Raw genomic sequence first — 19,291 nt, 5'->3', positions numbered from 1 at the left:
CTCCCCTCTTCTCCTGCCTCTCCCCTGCTCCCCTCTTCTCCTGCCTCTCCCCTCCTCCCTACCTCTCCCATCTGCCTCCTCTTTAGATCACTCGGGAAGCCTTGTCCCTTACCAAGGTGCCAGTCCTCTCTGGTAATCTATGAAGTTCTCAGAGGCAGTGAGTAGGGATAGCTATCTCTTTGTTGTCAGTGCTAAGATTGCCTCCATGAGTGAATGAATGAACGAGAGTTTCATTACTTTACTGTGCTGTCCATATTTTACATGTTCCACCTTAAAACACTTCTTTAAGGAACACAAAATAACTTACAAATGGGGAGGCTGAAGTTCACGTATTTAGTGAGGTCATACGAAGTCACACGGCTCTCCTACTACTAGAAAAGGCAACTCTGGATTCCAGGGCAAGTGGCCCCAGAGCCCCCCTCTATGCACAGCATCGTAGCCTCTCAGAGAATTCGGAGCCCTCCAGAATCTGTGCACCACTAGGCAGAAGGTGGAAGCAACAGCGGCAGCCTTACGTACGTCCCTCCCTCCTCCGCCATCACCTGTTGTTGAGAGCCAGGGGCTTCTGTGTGTCAGCCGTGCTTAGCTTGGGCTGCAGGAAGAAACTGCCAGCGATCCACACCTGCAGGATCATGAGGCCCACGACTATGGAGAGGGTGAGGCTGAAACACAAGGCAGGTTCATCTTGAGGTGGTCTGTTCTGCTGTTCCAGACCCTTCTCTGATATACAGTGAGGAGAGAGAGAGAGAGAGAGAGAGAGAGAGAGAGAGAGAGAGAGAGAGAGAGAGAGAGAGAGAGAGAGACAGCACCCAGAGAAGCAAGTGCTTGGCAATTAGCCTTCCGGTGTCTCCAGAGAGCTGAGGCTCTGGGAAGGGGTGGGAATTCTACACCGGGCAACACGACATAGCAGACAGCTTATCCATGGTTCCTGCCCTTCCTGCCTTATGTCCCACCTCTTACTTCATCCCCCTACAAACACAACATATCAGATATCTTATCCACAGTTCCTGCTGCTTCCTGTCTGATGTCCCACCTCTTACTTCATTCCCCCTACCATTTATTTCCGTGTTGGAAAATGGGATTCTATGCATCACACACATGATTGTGAAGGTCTCATGGAGCAATGGGAGAGGAAGCCTTTTGAAAACCTCAGAGTCCCTCCCTGTGAAGTGCTGTGTTGACCCATCTCCAAGTCATCAGGACAAGACCTTGGACCCAGGGCTGGGTCCCCGGGATCAGTAAGGAGGGGTCATCTACTCAGCACTTACACCCCAACGGCCAGCCCTCGCAGCATCTCCAGGCCTTGGTGGTGGAGGATGGGCAGCACCAGACTGTACATGAGCATCACCCCACAGAGACTCTGTACCACGTGGATGATGAGGTAGCCTGGAGATGAAGCAGAAGGGATCACTAGGGGCTCGCTTGGTCCACTCCCATACTCCTCCCTGCAGGCCCTGGCCTGTGCCCTCTTCTACCAGAGGTACTTGGCACGTTTGCTGGCACTGCTTCTTCTGCCCCCCCCCCCATGATTTCCCCATCTTCCTGCTTGCCCAGTGCTCTGTCAGATGCAGTTCAAATGTTAACTCCCCTAGAAATCCCTTGAGTCTTGCGCTGGTGTGGAGGGCCATTTCCTCCTCTGCTCATTATGCCCTTAGCAAAGGCAGCCAGAGAGAAGAGGGAGAGGGAGGTGACGTGTGGTGTTTCTCCACCATTCTCCCAAAGCTAGACGCTAGGGCTGCTCCTCCAGTGTCTCTCCTCGCAGCAGGGACTCTGCAGGTGCCCAGGGAACTGGGCTGGGTGGGTCCTGGGTAGCACTTACCCCAGAGGATGTAGGCTATTTGCCAGCCGGAGTACCTTGCAATGGCCACCTGAGAGTTAGAAGGAAAACAGAAGGTTCAGAATAGGGTGAGAGCTTCCTTCCCTCCAAGCCTTGTACCCAGGACCCCATCCGATCTGAGGGTCACCCATAAACCAAAGCAGGTTCTTCACACGGCTGCATCTCGGGATGGAGGTCTGGCTTGACTTCTCTGAGCTCCTGTCAGGTGTGGCTCAGCTCCCTACAGACTCACCACACTGGCTGCCGAGGAGGGACGATGGAACTTCTGAGGGAGGAAGTGTTTGTCTCCGGCCCACAGCCTCTTCATGTGCTTTCTGTGGAAGAGGACAAGTAGGTGACATTCATAATCATGGCGCTTTCTGTAGGTCAGCTCAGGGCTCAGTGGAAAGGCCCGTGGAGGCCGGTGGCAGTGGGCGTCAACAACAGCTCCTGCAGAAGTTCTGGCTTCTCTTCAACATCTTCAAGGTTACTACAGTTCATAAAAATAACACACACTGATCGAGTCATAGCAGCAAGTGAATCTGGTAGATGAGATTATGTTTCTTTAATTCTGCTTTCTATACTTACTCTGTTATGGTAAATGCATATTACTTAATAATATTTTTTAGACAGTTAATATCAGGAAGTCACTTTTGTTGACACATAAAGAAAAAAATCAAGGGTGGGCTAGATGGCTCAGCAGTAAAAGCTCTTGCTGCAAAGCCTAGTGACCTGGGTTCAATCCCCAGGAGCACACGGTAGGAGAGAGCCAACTCCCACAAGTTGCCCTCCGACCTCCACACATGCCATGGCACACTCATCCAAACAAACACATCATACCCACACGCACTCATACAATAATAATGCATTTTTTGTTGTGTAGGGGGGATTGTTTGTTTGTTTTGAGATAGGGTCTCTACATAGCCCTGACTGTACTGGAACTCACTATGTAGACCAGACTGGTCTAGAACTGACAGAGATCCCCCTAGCTCCTACTCCTGAGTGCTGGGATTAAGGCATGCACCACCACATCAAGCCTAATAATACATTTTTAAACAGAAAAAAATTTAAAGGGGCAATAACTCCTCATAGAATCCCAGCCCCACCACTCCATTTTCCACATCCCTGTTCAGGTCCTGGCCTATTTGGTTGGTGGTGTTGGGTTTCTCTCTCTCTCTCTCTCTCTCTCTCTCTCTCTCTCTCTCTCTCTCCCTCTCCCTCTCCCTCTCCCTCTCCCTCTCCCTCTCCCTCTCCCTCTCTACTGTGTATGCAATCTCGAGCATTTTTCCTGACTGGGTTCTACTTTTCATGATTACAAAATTGGAAAGTCTCAGAACGACATGAACAATGTCACTCTCAGCCCCCACTCCTAGGGAACTGAGTGAATCCCTTCCCCGAACCTCCGCTTGCCCATACTCTCTCAGTCTCAGTCACCAGCATCCAGGGCACACTCTCCCTGGAAACCCACTGACCATGCCAGCCATGGAATCAGATCCTCATGGCAGACCCAGCTTTCCTCCCTCCTGTGGTCACTCTCAGCCCTCTGTCCTGTCTATCCCCACTCCTTCCTGTCAGCCCCAAAAGCTAGAAGTGAGTTCTACTCAGAACCCCAGTGGTCACACCTGGAAGGGACTCAGAAGCACACCCTATCAGGCAGCCCGCAGCCAACACACTCTCCTAAGATCTGGAAAGGACAGCAGAAACCAAGGAGGGAAACCCACCCAACAAAGACAAGACCAGATATTAATACATAGAGTTACCATCATCCCAAACCAAGATGCTAGATGCCAGCATAAACACACAACCAATAACAGCCAGGACAAATGTGTCTCCATTACAGCCCAGCAGCCCTCGTGTAGGAGGCCCTGCGAAATCCAACATAGCTGAAGCACAAGACAAGGACTTCAAAGTGTCTATTATAAATATAGATATATCTATGCAGATATAGATCAAGGACTTGAATAAATCCATTAATGAAAACACAAAGAGTGGAATGCAATGAAGGAAACTGTTCAAGACATGGAAGTGAAAGCAGAATCAGTCAAACTGAGGGAGCACTGAGAATGAAAAATTTAGGGACTCAAGCAGGAGCCTCAGAAGCAAACCTCACCAACAGAATACAAGAGAAGGAAGAAAGTCTCAGACACTGAAGACAAAATATAAGAAATTAGTACGTTGGGTCAAAAAAATGTTAAATCTAAGAAATCCCAGGCACAAAACACGAGGTAGATTCTCTCAGGTCTCTTGAGCTCCCTCCACTGACCATCCCTGCAGCTGGATTAACCGCTGGAAGCCTGGTGGAGCACCTCTGATGCCCAACAATAAAGCAGAATGCACAAGAAACATCAAGGTCTCTGAGTAGCAGGAGGACACGCCCCTCTGCTCAGTGTTTGAGAACTCATTAATCTTGTTGAGTCTCTGTCAGCTGTAAACGTTGAGAGGAAAATACTCAGCTCCCAAGGCTGGGTGGAGTTGGGATGAGGACTCTAAGTATAATGGTAGATCATCAGAGATGTCCAACCTGTTAGACTTATATTCTTCTCAACAAATGGTGCATTTGACCATACCTGGCCTGTGTATACACTCCCTAGTGCCACACTGAGCCAGGCAGGGACCGGTCAGGAATTCTGGGTGAAGAGTGTCATGCACAGTTCTGGCTGAAGTCATACAAGTGGCCGCTAGAGTTCACTTACCTGTAACAGGCCAGTATGTGGAAGAGATAGCTGACGCACGTGAGGGAGGCAGGCAGAATGGCCACCACCCAGACTCCTGAAAGAGGAAGGGTGACTTGAGAGGGCTTGGGAAACACACCTGAAGAGGACTTACAGAGGGCAGGTCTTCATCAGAAAGGTGTAGGGGAACCTACTACACCCCTCTATCTCCTTCTCTGTGGGTGAGCGTGTGCCCAGTTTAGCCACACACATCCTCCCCCCACCCCCGTAGAGTTGATTTCCCGCATGGTCTTCTGAAACCTTGGAGACTAGCGTGTTCCAACTATATTCAGTTAAGGCTGGGGAAACTATGTATGGCCCACATCAACAGTAGGCCCCATCCAGGAAAACACAGTAACAGCTAACTTTTAATTGCAACTTCTGGGGAGGGGATAGCACATTGGTCACAAGAATAGCTGGGGTCAACAGGTTGTAGCATCGACCTTTCATCAAGTTTTGTTTTTTTAGGCTCCAGCTTGATTACTCTTCTGTTTTTATAACAAAATACCCTGGCAAGGGTTGTTTAAGGAAGGGAGGGTTTGTTCTGGCTCACAGTTCTAAGGTACATGGTAGCAGGCTCTTAGGGCTGCTGGTCACATAGAACTTGCAGCCAGGGAACAGAGGGAGATAACTTCCCAGGACACCAGGCACACAAGGTGCACATACCCCTATAATAAAATAAAATTATAATAAAATAAAATAAAAATTGCTATGGAATAATCTTTATACACTGTAAATATGTATCACTCTCATTGATTAATAAAAGAGCTGATGGTCTATAGCTAGCTAGGTAGGATCTTCGGGGAGAGAGGATGTTGGGAGGAGGACTAACAGAGTCATGGGAGTCTCAGAAGTAGCAAGGAGACACAGGGGAAGCAGGAGATGAGCATGCTGTTACTGAGAAAAGGTGCCAAGTCATGTGGTAGAATATAGATTTAAAAATATGGTTTAATTTAAGTTGTAAGAGCTAGTTAGTAACAAGCCTAAGCTATTGGCAAAGTGTAAATAGTTAATATTAAGTTTCTGTGTGGTTATTTGGGAGTCAGTTGGCAGAACAGAACTGATCAATGGTCCTGATGAAAAACTCTGTCTACGAAAAAGATAAATAAATCTTTTTTTGGTGGGAGAGGGGATTTGAGACAGCGTTTCTTTGTGTTATAGTGCTGGCTGTCCTGGAACTTGCTTTGTAGACTAAGCTGGCCTTGAACTCACAGAGATCTGTCTGCCTCTGCCTCCCAAGTGCTGGGATTAAAAGCATGTACCACCTGGCAAAATAAATATTTTTTTTAAATGGATGTTACTAAAATGGAAGTCAAAGTTGTCCTTTGAGTGGGGAGCTCAAGGACTCATCATACTGAACATAAATCTACATTAAAGATTTGCAAAATGTTCACAGGCCACAGTAAAGCACAGCAATCTGGAAGAACCAGCTGATGTCTGAGTGTCCACGTATAAGGTGGCTTTCTGTGACCGTAGAGTCATAAGAAAGGAATCCATAGCAAAGATGGCACCTTCTGGCCATGATGTGCTCCCAGATCATTAGTCTTGATGGGCTGTGAACTGTTAGGATACATCTCTCCCTTGGGCTGCTTTCTTAAGGGTCTTCTATCACCAACAGGAAAGGAAACTAAAACAGCTCCTTCAAATGAGAACCGTCTAAGACCGCGGTTCTCACCTTCCTAACGCTGCAGCCCTTTAATATGGTTCCTCATGTTGTGGTGACCCCCCCAACCATAAAAGTATTTTTATTGTTAGTTCATAACTGTAAGCTTTCTCCTGTTATGAATCATAAGGTAAGTAGTTGTATTTTCCGATGGTCTTCGGTAACCCCTACGGAAGGGTTGTTCAACCTCCAAGGGGTTGTGACCCACAGGTTGAGAACCTCTGTTCTACGGGCCTGTTTAGTTCAATCGCAATGTTGGGTTTTTTTGGTTTTTTTGTTTTTTGTAGAATGAACTGTCCCGAGCCCTCTCTGTCCTGGTCAGCCCAGAAAGGGACAGGTTAACTCTAATACAGAAGAAATCCAGGCACCCTGCTCAGGCCATTTCAACGCTGTTTGAATAGGGGGAGTGGGTGGCTTTACCTTTCGTGATGCTGATCAGTTCTTGCACCTCAAGGATGACCGGGGTCAAGGTCTCTGTCTCATTCATATGGGTGAGATAGCTCTGCAGTCTGTCTTCAAAGACATCCAGTTCGTCCTTCACAAGTAGGAACACGCAGAACTCGATGACAATGAACTGGGAATACAGAGCACAGGCGTCAAGGTCTCCTGAGACTAGCTCAGCATGGGAACTGAAGAAGATTTTTTGGGGGCTCGAGGCTAGCCTCTTCCAGGCAGCAGGATGCTTTAGAAAAGGACCATCACGAAGCTCGTTCTTCACCCATGTCTCAAGGAACGCTTGAAAGATAATAGAATTCAGTGATGGAGGGCTGACCCTAGGGGCAACACCAACCACATCCGCATGGCTCCCTTCACTCACACAAGCAGGAGCCAAACTGGAGAAGGTAGGCAATGTGATCATCAGACTTGCCCACTGTCCTGTCTGCCCACCACCACAATGTTGCTTCTCTGGTTCCCTCCACCTTCTTCCTCCACCAATCAAATCCTGTTCGTTTTTGAGAGTGGAGTACAAATGCCACCACCATCAGGCAGTTTCTTAGACCAGAGTAACTCACTGGACTTCAGAACACAGTCACCGTCTGCTTCTCTCTCCTAGAATGGCAGAGCTCCCCTTCAATGTCTTCCTCTTGGAGCCCCAGCTTCTCCTGGACTGGGGCTATGCTGAATCGTCCCTCTGCTCTCTCCTAGTTCTTAACACGGTGTCTACTACACAGTAGATGTCCAACAAATTCTCGAGACACACCATAACATCAAGCCAAGTGTGTTATTTGATGATGCAGTGAGATCCCCAGTTGTCTGGGGACTGGGGAGATGGCCCAGGGGATGAAGTGCTTGTAACACAGCCATGAGGTTCAGAGTTCAGAGCTCCAGCATCCACGTAAGAAATCCAGCATGGTGGCATGTGCTTTAAGTCCAGAGCTGGGGAGGCAGAGAAAGGCAGGAGCTCTGTGACACCTCCCCCTCCCCCGCCTAGCCTGGTCAGGGATCTCCAGGTCCCAATGAGAGCCCTGTCTCGAAACAAAGAAAAACAAAAACAGGGGGACACTTGGGAGATGGCTCAGGGGATAAAGCACTGGTAACGTAATCGTGAGGACCAGAGTTCACATCCCTGGCATCCATATAAAAGCCTGGTGGGTGTGGCCACCCCCTGAAATCCCAGTGCTGGGAAGGAGAGCCAGAGGATCCCTACAACAGCTAGCTAGCTAGAGTAGCCCAGTTGCCGAACTCTGGGTTTAGGAAAAGACCCTGCCTAATGAACAAAGTAGAGATAATTGAGGAAGACATGTGACATTGACCTCTGACCTCTGCATGCACACACACACACACACACACACACACACACACACACACACGCCCTTACACTCTACACATATGTGAACACACATATGCACAAATGCAAAAAAAAAGCGATGACCCTGAGGAACAACAGCCAAGTTTGATCTTTGGCCTCCATACTTGTGAACACAAATGCACGCGCGCGCGCGCACACACACACACACACACACACATTTATACAGACAAGTATACTAAATGCATTAATTAAAAAGCCATTTTCTCTTCTTTGGTCACAGAACTAGACTACATTCCCCAGCCTCCCTATGTTAGGTGTGGCCACACAACCCCATTAGGACAGCAGGAGAGAAGCAGAAGGGACAGGTAGTGCACACCTTGTCCATCTTGTCTGGGGAAACTTTCTGCATCTTGCCATTTTCCCTCCATGCTATTGACTAGGTGACCTTGAGGTCCTAGGGATGGGGAGGCACATGACAGAAGACATGGGGTGCCTTAGGAAGATAACTGCCTCCCCCGCTTGTACCTGTCTTCAGCATTGGGGGGCAGGGGGCAAATACATACAGTGACAAGCCGCTGGCATTTAGAAACACCAAGCACCCCCCCCCCATTTTTGTTGTTGTTTTTGTTTTGTTTTGTTTCTTGAGATGGGGGTCTCCCATTGGGACCTGGAGATCACTGACTAGTGGTAGTTTGAATGTAATTGGCCCCCATCAGCACCCAGGGAGTGGCAGGAGGTGTGGCCTTGTTGGAGGAAGTGTGTCTTACTTTGCTGCCTGTTACCTGCAGATCACGATGTAGAACTCTCAGCTACTTTGCCACCATGGCTGCTGCATGCTGCCATGCTTCCTGCCACGATGATAATGGACTAGACCTATTAAACTGTAATCTATTCCCAATGAAATGTTTTCCCTCATAGGCGTTGCCATGGTCATGGTGTCTCTTCACAGCCATAGATAAAAGGCATTAGAACTTACTATAACCTAACGAATGCATTCCCTTAAAACCTTAACCCCAGAGTTACTCTAAAGAACATCATCCTCCTGCCTTAAAAACAAGCAAAAATACCTAGACTTTACTGTCTGTATTCTGCATGCTACAGCTGCCTTTACTCAGTCATTTTACTTCCAATGACTTAGACTATGATGAGTGTTTTGATTTTATGTCTGACAAAACACCACGAGCCGGGTGATGGTGGTGCTATATGCCTTTAATCCGGAGGCAGAGGCAAACAGATCTTTGTGAGTTCGAGGCCAGCCTGGGCTACAAGAGCTAGTTCCAAGACAGCTAGGGCTGTTACACAGAGAAGCCCTGTCTCGAAAAAACAAAAACAAACAAAACACTGAAGTGAGAATTTTATCAACATTGAAGACATTCTCTTGAGAGAAAAAAAAAGCAAATGAAATATCTCAGTTTTGATCAATACTGTAAACCAATTCTGCTTTTCCACTTTCATCTTTAATTTGATGAAATTATTTTCATGAGAATTAGCTTCCTGCTGGGTGGTGGTAGTGTCGCAGGACTTTAATTCCAGCACTAGGGAGGCAGAGGCAGGTGGACCTCTGCATTCGAGGCCAGCCTGGTCTACAGAGGGAGTTCTAGGGCATCCAGGGCTACACAGAGAAACCCTGTCTCAGAAAAAACAAAGTAAAACAAAACAAAGAGAGATAATCAATTACTTCATATTTAAATGACTTAATTCTGCACAGGATAACTTACTATCTATAATTGTCCATTTTCTTTAGAGATCATTGTTATCAACTTTCCTGGGTCAGTTTTGCATATCAAATGATATCAACTATATTTTTCCTTATCAACTGTTAGTCAATGCTAATTTTTTTTTTTTTTAGCAATTCACCTTTTTTGATTTAATGATTTATTTTAACTTTCTGTGCATTGGTGTTTTGTCTGCATGTGTGTCTGTGTGAGGGTGTCAGATCCCCTGGAACTAGACCTACAGACAGGTTGAGCTGCCATGTGGGTGCTGGGAATTGAACTCAGATCCTCTGGAAAGGCAGTCAGTACTCTCGACCACTGAGCCATCTCTCCAGCCCCGTCAATGCTAAATTTTATCACATGGATTTATTTATTTTTTTTTTTTTTGAGACAAGGTCTCACTCTGAAGCCCTGGTTAGCCTGGAACCATATGGAATAGATTAAGCTAAGAGCCACCTGTCTCTGTCTCCTGTGTACTGGGATTAAAGGTGCAAGCCACCACCAGTTCCGTTTGCCCTGGATAGCGAGCTGTCCTGTGACTGTCACCACACCGGCAAAGAGTCCTTGCAGGTAAAATGGAAGGTTGTAGCATTGCAGTTCCTTAACTCACCACACTGCCATCTGACCCAAGCTTTAGCACACTGGGCTTGTCCCAGAGACTGGGTGACTGCAGCCCAGACACTCTGTTTACATAGCAGGAGAGGCGGTTCATGGAGCTACTTACAAGGTACAGGCAGATGGATGCCAGCACGAGGGTCCCGATCATCCTGCTGGGGAACTGGAAGCAGGGGTCCCACTCATACACTCTGGTTTGGAACCAAGACTTTTCTCTTTCTCTGTGAATGAACGAACACCAGAAAAGGAACACAAGGAGTTTCTACCACTTCTCACCTCCCCTCATCCTTAAGGACAAAGGATGGAGGTTTTTGTTATGGGGGGGGGAGCAATTTCCCAAACAAACAAACACAGAAACCCCAACTTCTCATGCAGCTTGAAGCTCTGACTAGGTCTGGCTACCCTGAGTGTGATGTGGGATTTCTGGGAGACTTCCCAGGAAGAACTGACACAGACATGAGCCTCTTTGGTTCTGCCTTGTTTCCTTCTGTCTGTCCTTGGAAGTGCAGACTCGTGGCTGGTCCAGGCACTGTGGGACCAACGAGGCACCACTGAGGAGAGGAGGCATGTACTAAGATGCTGGAACAGAAACACAGGTAGCTTGGGAGCCGACACCATGGGCAGTCCAGGTTCGCTGTGGACTGCTCACCTCCAAAGTATATGTATAAGTATATGAGAAAATAATCCATCTGGGTTTTGTTCATGTCAGTATTATTTCAAATATTTTGAAATAGGTCTTCAAAAGCTAACTCTACTGCAGTAGGAACTTTGCCGCTATGTGACCTGGGATGAGATACATCCCTTCTCTGGGATCTACCCAGTATGGATCTTGGCTGAGGCAGATCCAGTGGACTGGACTATCTCAGAAGCTCTGGCGGGAGCTGGATCTTACTTGTTAAGTGAGGCTGCCAGTACTTCCTGTCCCAGGAAGCGAGGCAGGAGGCATATGACTCAGGCTCAGCCAATCTCTGTACACCAATTATCTAGATGCAAGGATTATTTTTCAGCTGGGATTTGATCTGCTGGAATATACTCAAATGATTTATTTTTTAAAAAATAGAAAATGAAATGTCTCTTTCCTCTTGAAATCTAGAGTGCCGAGGAAGCCTGCCCAGTGTGAGGCCTGGGCAGTTAAGAGCACTGGGAGCTCTAGGAAGATCTAGTTCTGAGGTTGTCTCTCAAGCCCCTGGTCTAGTTAGCCTGAAACGGACTCCCTCTCGAGTCTTTTTGGAGTCCCGGGCCCCCCATTTCCATCCCTGCTTGTGTCTGCTTTGGGTTGGTTCCTGCTGTCCGCAGAGCCTCTCCACAGTCCCAGGGTCTGTCCCGTGGGCCTGGTCTAATGGCAAGGGTGAAGGGTGTGCTTACTGCAGCCGGGGCTTGCTCAGGAGCCGTTTCACGTGCTCTGCCTGGTGGGCCTCCAACAATGACTTTTCTTTCTGCGAGAAAGGAGGGGACGTGCTGGCTCACAGGTGCTTGCTAGGGTTTGGTCTCTTAAGGGGTCATCGCTGTGGAGGACACGATGGAGATTCAAGTTTTGCCATCCCAGCGCCTGTCATCCTTCGGGGCAGGTTTCGACTCTGTGAGGTGCCTGCTTTCCTCAGAAGGTCAGAGGTCTGGCCCTCCTCAACTCTCCTGGCCCAGGCTGGGTCAGCTACTGCTCAGAGAAGCTTGTCTCCCTCACCAGAGAGGGCTGCAGGGAAGCAATAGCAGAACCCCCCTCCCCGCTATGAGGGCAACTCTTGGGAAACCATGGCATTTAGCTCAGTACTCACTGTTTGCGGCTCCAGGACCAGGCGGATTGGCAGAGCCTTAATGAACATGTATAGGAAGCGGCCAAGCAGGAAACCCAGGCACAGCAGCGAGGGCCAGTAGAAGACGAGGGTCTCGAACCTCCCTAGATACTGCAACAGAAACAGAGCTGGGGGTGAGGCCATCAGCAGGCTGTAGTGAGGGGAGGCCTGGCTGCCCCTATGGAGATGTGGACACTTCTGGCTTGCTGGCGACCACGGCCAGCATTTTCCTGCTTCTCCTCATGTCTGTGTGTCCCTCCATGGACTGGAGCGGAAGTTAACACACGGCAGTTCATAATGAAAGAGTCTGAATTAGAAGTAAGATGCAGTCGTGAACATTTGAAATTTCAGACGCACCTCTGGGAGACTGAGAAGCCAACAAGGTGCCAAAGGAAGGCTGTGACCCAGAATCCGGGCCCTGGTTTACTGGTAAGGAGGCATCCTCCTGGGCAGAGGTTTGCCAGGCGCTCCCAGTCCAACGTAGAGATGAGGATGGAGCGCCCCGCCACCCAGGCTCGCTTTTCTAACTAGGCTCTGCCACACTTCTCTTTAACACACACATCTAATGGTCCACTGTTAAATCCTGTGAGGGCGGTAAGACCTGAGTTCTAGGCCCAGATAACCTCCCTGACTCCCCCAAACCTTCCTGGGAGCTCTTCAGCATGACACCTAAAAGACCATGAGAAGGAAGGACAGACAGACAAGGAACAGCAGCTTGCTGATGGTGTCAGCCTTTACTTTGGAGAAACGTGCAGAGGAGGCTTCATCTGAGCCCATTGTCTGCCTACAAGCTGCGATAGTTATGGCAGAAAGGGCAGGAGCGAGGAAGGAGGTTAAATAGCATCTCGCTCTGGCCTGGAGGTGGCCATTGCTAAGGGTAGCTAGTAAGTGGTCCGTTAAAGAGTATCCATTGATGACTAGCATCATCAAGGTAGGCTGACCCCTACTGGGGTCCATGGGACAGGGACGGTGAAAATCTAGAGAAATATGTTTGTTTACTGCTAGAAACCAAATTACCTCAGCACCCGGAATTGTCACAGTGTAACCAAATGTAGCTTTTACAGAACTGTGTGGACCTGGCTAATAATATCCTCTTCATTTTGTTCCTTTTCTGGGTTTGCAGCTTTCACTAACTCTGGGAAAGGCAACGGGTCAGATGATCATGCTGAAGAGCTTTCCCCTGTCTGATTCTTCAGTTTCATAGCAAGGAAAGCTAGGGCTGAGGGTCTTGACATCGGCCGTGCCCGACCTCAGCTCCCAGCTCTGCTGACTCCTTCCCGTGACTTACTTGGCAAAGTTGGCATATAATGTATGCCACCTGTAAAGTAGGTTGATGAGCCACCTTGAGGCCCAAATGAGACAATCTCTTCCTGACCAACGGGGTAGGGAGTGAAGAAAGGTGCTACACAAGGCTGGGTAGTGGTGGCGCAAGCCTTTAATCCCAGCACTTGGGAGGCAGAGGCAGGCAGATAGATCTCTGTGGATTCAAAGCCAGACTGGTCTACAAGAGCTAGTTCAAGGACAAGCTCCAAAGCTACAGAAAAACCCTGTCTTGAAAAACCACACACACAGGAAGGAAGGAAGGAAGGAAGGAAGGAAGGAAGGAAGGAAGGAAGGAAGGAAGGAAGGAAGGAAGGAGGGAAGGTGCTACACAAACAGAAGCTGGGTGAGCAATGCCTGCTCCCCTCCCCCAGAGGTGAGGATCCTGAAGCCCAAAGAGGGTGACTGAACACCCTGAGGTGAGGTCAGCAGGGACTTACCTGGCCATGGGGACACTCTGCGATCTGAAGAATGGTAACCACAAACCTGCAGGACAGGAACAGGTTAGGGTTGGCTTCCATCCCTGCGCAACCCAGACCAGCCTGGTGAACACAGTTCACAGCCTGCCTGCTACCCTTGGGAGGACTGTGTCTGGTTGAGCACCTGCTTGTGCCTGGCTGAGCACCATATCTGCTGGGCCTGCCTTGCTGGAGGACACATCTCAGAGTCATTGTGGGCCAAGGAAGAAGACCCAGGATGCTCCTGGGCAGAAGTTCAGGGACAGCAAGGGATTAAATCAAGCCACTTACAGACACATAGAGCCAGGACAAGGTCTTAGGTCTCCTGACCGTGGCTGGGGCTCTTGCTGAATGTAGGAGTGGGTGGGTGGGTGGGTGGGGGAATGGGAACGAGAGAAGAGTCTCAGAGACTCAGGAGTAGAATTGTCCCAAGGCAGGTTACTCAGTTACAGAAGTTCCCTGGTGCTAACTCTGCATACGTATGTAGTGCTGCAGTCATAGTCAACATGACCCACGCATCATCCTAGGTGGAAGGAAGATGTCCTACACAGGGGAAGAAGCCCAGAGGCCTGGGGACCAGAGCCCAGAGTCCGTGAGGATCTTTCCTGCTGTCTCCCTGGCTCACTGGGGGACATAAAGAATGACTGTTGAGTGAGTGAATGGAGAGGTAATGGGCTGTAGGAAACTGAGTGACTGAAGGCATGCAGGACATCCTTAGGGACTGGAGAGGGAGGAAGACGAGGCCGAGCCAGGATGGCCCCGAATGTCAAGCAGAGACACAACAGTTTTCTCTAGGAGAAGCCACGGATATGGGGATCTTGCCGCCTTTCTGAGGACTCTCGTCAGTTTTCAGGAGCAAATTTTCCCCAATTCCTAGCTTCCAGGAATATTCTAATTATGAACATCCTGCTAGGATGCACGCAGGGTCCTGGACAGACCTTTGGAAGTGTAAAAAGTGCTCCCAAGAAGAAGCAACAATGGGACACACTGAGCAAGTCACCTCTGTCCATTCTGGGCCTTGTTCTTCACAAAGAACATCTCTGTCCCCCTGTCTAGAGCTCAGCCACGCATGCCCAAAATGGCCAGAAAAAGGTCAGCAAAATCATCTTACCAGATCAGGGAGTAGCTGAAGCCCAGGATGGAGCTGACCAACCGGAACTCTGAGGACAGGCAGGCAAAGAAGGGAAAGTAAGACAGGCCGACTTCCATGCCCCCAAGGAAAAGGACGAAGGCTGCAAGAGACAAGGCCGAGATACTGTGGACTCTTCTGCTCACTACTCAGAGGCAGCCAGGAGAGCTGCGGTCGGGGCCTCATGACCTAAAGAGCTGACTGGAAGAGCACTAGGCCACGGGAGTGGAATGCGGCAATGTCCTTCATTCAGCCACAGCCCCTTCTTGCTTCCCTCCCCATGGCTGGTGCCAGCTGACCACGGAAATAAAGACTGGAGCCTTTACAAGTGAGCAGCTCACAGCATGGCAGGTAGAGACAGACCAGAAAGCAACCAAAATAGCTGCTATGACAGCACCCAAGTGCATCATGGAGGCCCACACGGGCATGTTGTGTGCACTGGAGAGCATTTGAGGAAGGTGGTGGTCACAGTGGTCCCCCAACTATGCATACTAGAGAACACTCTCTACAGAGTGATGCTCACATTGGCCCCACCACTGGCTAGCGCTGAGATGGGCTGACATCATCCAGGAAAGGCTTAGTCATCCACGGTGACCCTTACTACGCGCCAGCCTTGAGACACTCCTGGGCCAGGCACTGCACAGCAGAACGGCCAGTGTTCTCGCTCTGAGATGCTGACGGTACAGTGGGGGAGACCGGCAGGAGAGTGGTGTGACATGAGCTGCAGCAGAGTCCCAGCCATCCTGCCACAGGGACACAGACAAGGAAGCCAGTGACACCCCATCCCCAGGAGGCAGAGTGGAGCAGCCTTCCTGAAGGTGTTGACTGTGCTCCAGCAGGTACACAGGAGTTTATACAATGCAGAGACGGTTCTGGAATTGTATAAGAGCTCATCATACATGGAGGTCAGAGTAGCTCCTTTACGTGATGCACGGAGCCTGGGGAGAGAGGTCTCTGGCCAGTAGCCAAAGAAATCCTCAAAACTGTGTCTTTTAGAAGGTAACAGGCTTAGGGGACTGGCTGAGGAAGATGCTACTTCCTGTGCCTTTGTTATGTTGGTTCAAAGCACCTCTGAGTCTAACTGGGGGACGCTTCCCAGGCAAGCTGGAAAGCGTTGTGGACTACCAAATATTGACTGTGGGTAAGTTACAGGCCAAGAAGAATGGGGCTGCTCACAGAGTTCATCCTTCCAGACAATCCCCTTGGCCTCTGAGAGCAAGTATGTCCAGGTGACATTCCCAGGATGTGTGAGGTAGGCCTGGTACCTTGGGCCCACTGCGGAACCTCCAGGGGCTGGTAGCCTTCTGAGAACAAGAACATGATTTTATTGGCTGTGGCCCCAAAGGCAACTCCATAGGACCATCGGTTGCTGAAAGTTCCCAGGAAGTCCAGAGGCCTGTAAACAACAGAAATGATGTTGCATATAAATAAAAATTAAGGTTAAAAAATATTTAGGGGAAACGTCACATACACACACAGAGAGAATGAGGGGCCAGAGAGCAGGCTCCGCAGTTAAGAGTGCGTACCACTCTTGTGGAAGACTTGATTTGATCCCTAGCACCCGTGTCAGGCGACTCACAACTAAATATCTGTTAACTTCAGGACCAGGGGCCTCTGACATCTCTGGACCCTGAGGGCACCTGTACTCACACAACTAAAAATAAACCTTTAAGAAGCAATATAAAAAAATTTCTCTGAACCGGGCAGTGGTGGCACAAGCCTTTAATCCCAGCACTCGGGAGGCAGAGACAGGTGGATCTCTGTGAGTTCAAGACCATCCTGGTCTACAAGAGGTAGTTCCAGGACAGGCTCTAAAGCTATAGAGAAACCCTGTCTTGAAAAACAAAAAAAATAAAAAATAATAATAAGAAGAAGAATCACCACAGAAACATGTCGCTGGGCACATCCATGACAATGTTTCTAGAAAGGTCTAGCTGACTGGTCCTGAATAGAGACAATATCATCCCATCCCATACTTTGGATCCTGGTTGAACAGACAGGAGAATGTGAACAGGAATCAGCACCATCTCTCTCTGCTTCTGGACTGCAGATACAACGTGACAAGCTGCCTCCCATTCCTGCCTCAGTGTCTTCTCTGCCATGATGAATTGTATTGCTTCTTACACTGTGGGCCCAAGTGAACTCTTCCTTCCCTCTGTTGCTTTTCCTCAGGTATTTGGTCACAGCCATAGGAAAAGGTAAGCCAGCCAGTCTCAGCCCTTTGCCTTGTTGTGTAGCTTACACCTGTTGGAGTGTGCGAAGCCCCACAAGAGGCGTCCGGAAGGAAGCCAGCTGCTGGTACTCCAGCATCCTCGGTATTGTGGTTGGACTTCTCCTACCTTACAGCTCACCCTTAACCTCTGTCTTGGCATCCTGGCCTCTTTCCCCAAGGCTGAGCTCTCAAGATGTCTACTGCATGGGTTTGATCAGGTTGTGACATAGGAGGAACAGAGAGAGAAGATCAAAGCAGTCTCGGGAAAAGCCCCATGGTCTTAGGCAAGTCATTGAGCTTCTCTGAGCCTGAGTTTTCTTATCTGTGTGACAACCTCCACTATGTTATGTGAGAGGTTAATGGAACTAAGACCAGCAAAGAAAATGGCCCAGGATCTGGACTAATAGCAGTGTAATAAATACTAATTCCACCATGAAGATGCTGATGCTGATGAAGATGATGATGATGGTGGTGATGGAGTCATGACACAGAATAATAGAAACTCAAGAAAAATGTGCCGAGAGGTGCCAACATGCAGAATGGCAGAGCTAGGAGGGCCCCAGAAGCCGGGCATGATCTCATCTGTGCTTCATAATGCCACCCCCAACCAGAAGGTGGCTGATTTGGGTCATTAGGAACCTTTGCCTCTTGTTTTCCCAGGTGGCCACAGTCCCCAGAGTGGGAAGGCATTTGGTTTGGATGTGAAATATTTTTTACTGTCTCGTGTGTTTGAAAACTTGATCCCCAGCCAATGGTATGGTTTTGGAAGGCTATGGACTACCAGAGAAGGTTCTGGATGGCAGGAGTATGTCAGTAGGAGTGGGCCTTTGAAGGCCATAGGCCAGTGTTGCTTTTTATGTAGCTTCTGCTCCCTGACCTGGCTCTGTGAGGAACTCTGCCCACAAACCAAGCTGCACCAACCTTCACACCTTCCTCACCATGACGGACTGTACTCTCCTAAACTGTGAGCCTGAATAAGCCTCTATCCCTTAAGTTGCCTCTGTCTCAGGTCTGTCATAGCAACGAAGCTTTCATGGAGGGCTCTTTCCACAGCTGTCTAGATCTCCTTCAGAAGTTTCTTCCTATCTTCACAGCCCTTGGTGCTGATGGTGGAAGTAGCTTGGAAGGTTCTGGAGTCTCAGAGCATTGTTTAGGAAGGGGATGTGTACTGGCTAATGTTATGTCAACTTACACAAGCTAGAGTCATTTATAGAAAGGAGGGAGCCTCAGCTGAGACGGTGCCTCCATAAGATCCGGCTGTAAGGCATTTTCTTATTAGTGATTGATGTGGAAGGGCCCAGCCCATTGTGGGTGGGGCCACCCCCCCCCCCCCCCCGGGCTGCAAGCTCTGGCTTCTGTAAACTAGCAGGCTGAGAAAGTCAGGGGGGAAGCAAACCAGTAAGCAGCACCCTCCATGGCCTCTGCATCTGCTCCTGACTCTAGGTTCCTGCTGGTTTGAGTTGCTGTCCTGACTCCCTTCAGTGATGGACTATGATGTGGAAGTGTAAGCCAAATAAACCCTTTCCTCCCCAGCCCGCTTCTGGTCATAGAGTTTCATCACAGCGATGGAAACCATAACACAAAATGGAAGAGCAAGATGGGTACGGGGGAGAAGACTGGATCCTCGGCGCTATGTGGCCTTGTTCTTTGTCTTGGTCCCAACCACAGGGTACCCCAAACTTCAGGGAATGACACTGAATCCACTCACACGATGATTCCAAAGCGGTCCCCCAGGAGGTAGAAGGTGTCATTTCTTTGTCTACAGTGCTTGCGTCGTTGGAGGAAGGACAAGACCAAAATGATGAAAAGCTGTAAGGAGAAGACAGTGTGTTAGGGGACCCAGTGGCCCTCAGGGTGGCCTTGGTGGCCTCACAGGAAAAAAAAAACATGTGGGCAAGTGGAGAGCTTAAAGCAGCTATGACACCTTGAACTCCATGTACTTCAGAGCTACCAGAAGGTTCTGGACTGATCTTCCCTCTGTGTGGCCCTTCACAGATAGAAGCTCAAGTCCGACGTCTCCCACACATGCTGGGAGGGGAGCTCACCCTCCCTGTACCCTTGTCTCTGCTGTAGAGAGGCAGTCATGCCTGTCAAGTTTCAGATCTTTCTCCC

The 19,291-nt window shown here is 49.2% G+C and overlaps 1 protein-coding gene across 1 annotated transcript in view; it reads right to left on the bottom strand.

The window, feature by feature from the left end:
- LOC101995184 (stimulated by retinoic acid gene 6 protein-like) overlaps positions 1-19,291 on the bottom strand; it is a 34,848-nt gene that overhangs the window by 3,778 nt on the left and 11,779 nt on the right. The window contains exons 3-15 of the mRNA XM_005362131.1: positions 18,888-18,988; positions 16,233-16,363; positions 14,950-15,070; positions 13,821-13,866; positions 12,043-12,171; positions 11,636-11,706; positions 10,380-10,491; positions 6,611-6,764; positions 4,510-4,585; positions 2,070-2,151; positions 1,820-1,868; positions 1,269-1,386; positions 543-662 (exon numbers count right to left, since the gene is read on the bottom strand). Coding sequence (XP_005362188.1) covers positions 543-662; positions 1,269-1,386; positions 1,820-1,868; positions 2,070-2,151; positions 4,510-4,585; positions 6,611-6,764; positions 10,380-10,491; positions 11,636-11,706; positions 12,043-12,171; positions 13,821-13,866; positions 14,950-15,070; positions 16,233-16,363; positions 18,888-18,988 — 1,310 coding nt within the window. The remainder of the gene's footprint in view (positions 1-542; positions 663-1,268; positions 1,387-1,819; positions 1,869-2,069; positions 2,152-4,509; positions 4,586-6,610; positions 6,765-10,379; positions 10,492-11,635; positions 11,707-12,042; positions 12,172-13,820; positions 13,867-14,949; positions 15,071-16,232; positions 16,364-18,887; positions 18,989-19,291) is intronic.

The sequence above is a fragment of the Microtus ochrogaster genome, linkage group LG5, assembly GCF_000317375.1.
Source record: "Microtus ochrogaster isolate Prairie Vole_2 linkage group LG5, MicOch1.0, whole genome shotgun sequence".
Lineage (NCBI taxonomy): Eukaryota > Metazoa > Chordata > Mammalia > Rodentia > Cricetidae > Microtus > Microtus ochrogaster.
Note: the sequence above shows the minus strand (reverse complement) of the source record. Positions and strands in the feature narration are given on the sequence as shown.